The sequence below is a fragment of the Austrofundulus limnaeus genome, unplaced genomic scaffold (genome assembly GCF_001266775.1).
Source record: "Austrofundulus limnaeus strain Quisiro unplaced genomic scaffold, Austrofundulus_limnaeus-1.0 Scaffold11, whole genome shotgun sequence".
Taxonomy (NCBI): domain Eukaryota; kingdom Metazoa; phylum Chordata; class Actinopteri; order Cyprinodontiformes; family Rivulidae; genus Austrofundulus; species Austrofundulus limnaeus.
In genome coordinates, this window is record NW_013952413.1 from 4,777,573 (window position 1) to 4,781,522 (window position 3,950).

At 39.3% G+C, this 3,950-nt stretch overlaps 1 protein-coding gene across 4 annotated transcripts in view; it reads left to right on the forward strand.

Moving 5' to 3' along the window:
- The window catches only part of acap3b (ArfGAP with coiled-coil, ankyrin repeat and PH domains 3b), a 79,521-nt gene that overhangs the window by 63,673 nt on the left and 11,898 nt on the right, over positions 1 to 3,950 (forward strand). For all 4 annotated transcript variants that reach the window (XM_014002128.1, XM_014002130.1, XM_014002129.1 and 1 more), the window contains exons 11-13: positions 2,447 to 2,559; positions 2,754 to 2,805; positions 3,037 to 3,137. In XM_014002128.1, coding sequence (XP_013857582.1) covers positions 2,447 to 2,559; positions 2,754 to 2,805; positions 3,037 to 3,137 — 266 coding nt within the window. The remainder of the gene's footprint in view (positions 1 to 2,446; positions 2,560 to 2,753; positions 2,806 to 3,036; positions 3,138 to 3,950) is intronic.

Sequence of the window (3,950 nt, forward strand, 5' to 3'; positions counted from 1 at the left end):
GTCCTGCTAAAACTAGTTATTCTCTCATCAATCCAGTCAAATTACAATCTATTTTTCCAAATTTAAGTTCTTTAAATAGCAATCTGCAACAGTTAAGATGTTTATTAACATTTGATCTAAACCATCTCTTTAAGCCGGTTGACTCCACAGATAAAAGTCCGTCTCTCTGGTTTATTAAGCTTTAAMGGGAAACTGATTCTGAAATCAGTAAAACAAGTGTCATTTGTGGGGAGGCCTGTTTATGCCTCTGCCCTGCGTTCTTGCACGGTCCCGGCTGATTTAAGGTGGGAAGACGGGGTCCCGGCGTGGTGCTTGGGGAGTCGTAATATCAGCTTGATTTAGCAGGAACAGTTTTCAGAGCTGCAGACAGATGGAAAGCTGACTCCCCTGTAAAAAGAGCCCTTGCCTCAGGATTGTGGAGCGGGTCAGAGGAGAGCTTTAAATCTCACTGTGGGGTGGGGACGAGATACAGGACGGACCCACATGCGGACCCAGCTCCCCCTCCCCTCCCTCCAGCAGTAAGATGAAATGTTTGATCTCCGGCAGCCACCACGGGGTCAGCGGGGCACGAGGGGTGACAGCTGTATGGTAATGAGCTCTTGAGCCGGAACCACGCGGGACCCAGTCTGCTGGCAGGTGGAGTGAAGGAACGAGCTCTGCTGGTGGGTGACAGACTCATCTGGACTGGACTGGACTGGCATGCTGACTCCTGGCTCCTGTGGGAGAAATCCAAACATTAGCTGAACTATATATAGTTTGATCTTTTTTACTCGTTAAATACAAAATGCTGTTAGACATCAGTGTGGTGAAGATGAAGATTTTTGACAAGCTGAGCTATATCCTGGTGAGGATTTTTTTTATGTTGCTTGTTTACATTGTTTTTCTTGTCTCAAGTCAGTTTTATGAGCCTTTTTATCACTTTAATCACTCGAGGATCGTTSTGTTGGTTCAAAGGCAGTTTTGCTTCCAAGCAGCCAGACTTTCCTTTAATCTTTTTAATTGATCTTTAGACTTTTTGAAGATCTTCCAATAATTTTCCTTTAGACATTGGCTGCTTTTCACTCATCTTTTACTTAGTTCTTGTACCCAACCATGACAGCGTAATGTGCGGTGTGTGATATAAAAATTGAGAAAGTAGACAAAATGAGCAATGTCAGACTATAAAATATGTATATATTACATCAGCTGAACTGTCATTCTTGTCATGAAAAAAATCCATCAAAGACTTAAAACATGGACCTTTTTTAATTGTTCATCTAGTTTTCAGCTAATGGCTTGTTAGAAATCCTCTTTGTGTTAAAACTATATTTTTGTGTCAAACTGTATTTTGCTAGGTTTTGTTATAGATTAAATTAAGAAAATTGTGAAAAATGTGTCTTTTTGACAGACTGCTGGCCATAAAGTATCTAAAAGTCTAGTTTAAAGGTGGTTCTTTGCTAAGYTGTCTGTTAGATGTTGACATAAGTCTGGTTTGACTTTTGATTTTAGGAGCCTTTTTACCAAAACAAAACTTGGAAAGAGCTTCACAACCTCTATAGAACTACAGATCAGGGCAGCTTTAAAAGATTACAAGAAAATCTGCTTGCTTGGTTTTCAAATCATAAAAATATGAGCCATGACTCAAGACTTTTGCACAGTACTCTAGGTTAACACTGATTATTGACTCATCTCCATGAGTCAGTGGAAATATTCCCTGATGATCATCAGCATCTCGTGGTTTTTCTATGCGAATGTGGTTCAACCTGTTTGAAACAACAGTTTGGAAATAATGGCAGATTAATCATGATGTCATCTTTTTTTTTCTTTATTAGGGAACTAAATATCTGTGTCGAATCCTCGAACCCCTAAACGCTCCTGTTTTGGCAACACACAGAGAGCACTTAATGCATTAAACAGAAGTGCTGCGTAGATGTGTTGTTGGAGAGGGTCCGAGGTYGGGTAAAAGTGCTGATTGTTGGGTTGTTGTTGCGTTTGGGACAATAAATCAAAAGAGCTTCAATGCTTTTCAACAAAGTCTAAGGGCAACAGGAGTACACAATGAGATCAGTGTGCAAATGTGCGTTTGAGTCCAGCCTGCCATCTGCTCAGTATTACCTTACTGCAAAACCAAAGACACATCTAGCAGTAGTGAAACCCAACCACAGCCTCTGCAGGTGTGTCTGATTGTTTTTCACTGGGGASTGGGTGACATCTGGCTTTTTAAATGTCCTGTTTAAAATTAATATGGATAAGAATATAGGCAAGTTTGAACCTGACAGGTGGAGAAGTGCTGATGAGAATTTGATCCTATATTAAGGCTTTAGTGAGGGGTGGGGTCATATCCATGTTTTATTATGTTCAGGTGGACTTTACACACCTTGGCGGTTGTTTTTATTCTTTGACTTTTGGTTGTAAATTAGGAGACCCAGTGGAAGAAAAACCTGACCCTGTTTTCATATTCTCTTAGGATTTTTCTTACGATGACCCCAAGCTGGAATTCAATGTGGACGCTCCGAATGGCGTGGTCATGGAGGGCTATCTGTTCAAGAGAGCCAGCAACGCCTTCAAGACCTGGAACAGGTAAAAGAACCCAGTCGAGTCCCGTTTGAACAATAGAAATGTACGGAGGTTGTACTCTTACCAAACTGTGGAGGCTTTCTTGGATTCCAGATGCAAGTTGTTATCATTCAGATATTTTATCAGAGCAATTGGTTTTACTTCAACAGGATCAGCCTCATGAACAGATGTTTTTTTTTACCTTTTGGTTCTTGTAGGCGGTGGTTTTCCATCCAAAACAGCCAGCTGGTCTACCAAAAGAAACTTAAGGTAAAATATAATTTTGTACTTGCCCTATTTTTTTGATTACACAATTTTTCTTTACCTAGAAATCCACTGCTTGTTTTTTTTTTTTTCAAAGCAATGACTTAATCATTCTTAGCCACACACATTGGAAGAGAACTGYGCACTGACTTGTCTTTCCCTCTTAATTATGAGTAATATAACCTGCTTACATGATCAGTAATTAGTGCCTGTGTCTTTCTCTTCTGCCGCTGGCAGGACTCTTTGACAGTTGTGGTTGAGGATCTGAGGCTGTGCTCAGTCAAACCGTGTGAGGACAACGAGAGGAGGTTCTGCTTTGAGGTGGTGTCACCCACTAAGTGAGTCTGTTAGGATAGACATGTTTGTCCTGTCAGAGTGAAAGGATTCACTCTGAAAATGTCCTAATTTTAAATGTATAATATAATGGTTTGACAACATGGTATACCATAAAACCTGATTTTACCTGATGTCAAAGCCACTGTGGTTCTCTGTCATATCATTCCTGTGGGCTTTTCTCTAGTGTGTAGTGAAAGGTAGAGTTCCCCCTTTTCTTACATTTTACTCAGCAAATAAAATGATTTCCCCTAATATAAAGTCTGATGTTTGGAAATAGCTTTAAATTATTAGCTGAAACACTGATGGATATGACTTTGCTATCAGAGATGTGCCAACTTTCTCTCAACTATGTTTTGAAACAAATCTTTTGCAGCACRCTACAAGTGTTAGCATCTATCACTTTAATAAACAGGCTGCTGGTGTAAATGCACACTACTGTGTTAAAAACAACTACTGATGACGTTTGTGCTAATAGATGACATCTAGGTTGACTAATATAACCTCTTTGTTCCAAGTAATCAGACAAAACTGCTACTAGTTGGCAAAGAGTGTTACTAGTAAGAGTGTTTGCTCAGTAGTGTAGCTGCAAACTGGAGGATAACGTTGATTTTAAATTTAAACTCTATACTGGTGATTAAATTAGGATTTCAATCTTGATCTTCAAAATATCAGTAAACAGCAGATTTAAAATTGGCATCGTGAGTACTTGTAATGTGCAAATTTCGCCACTGTGGAATCAATAAAGTCTTATCTTATCTTATCTTATCTTATCTTATCTTATCTTAAAGTATTTGACTCTAACTGTAAACAAATTA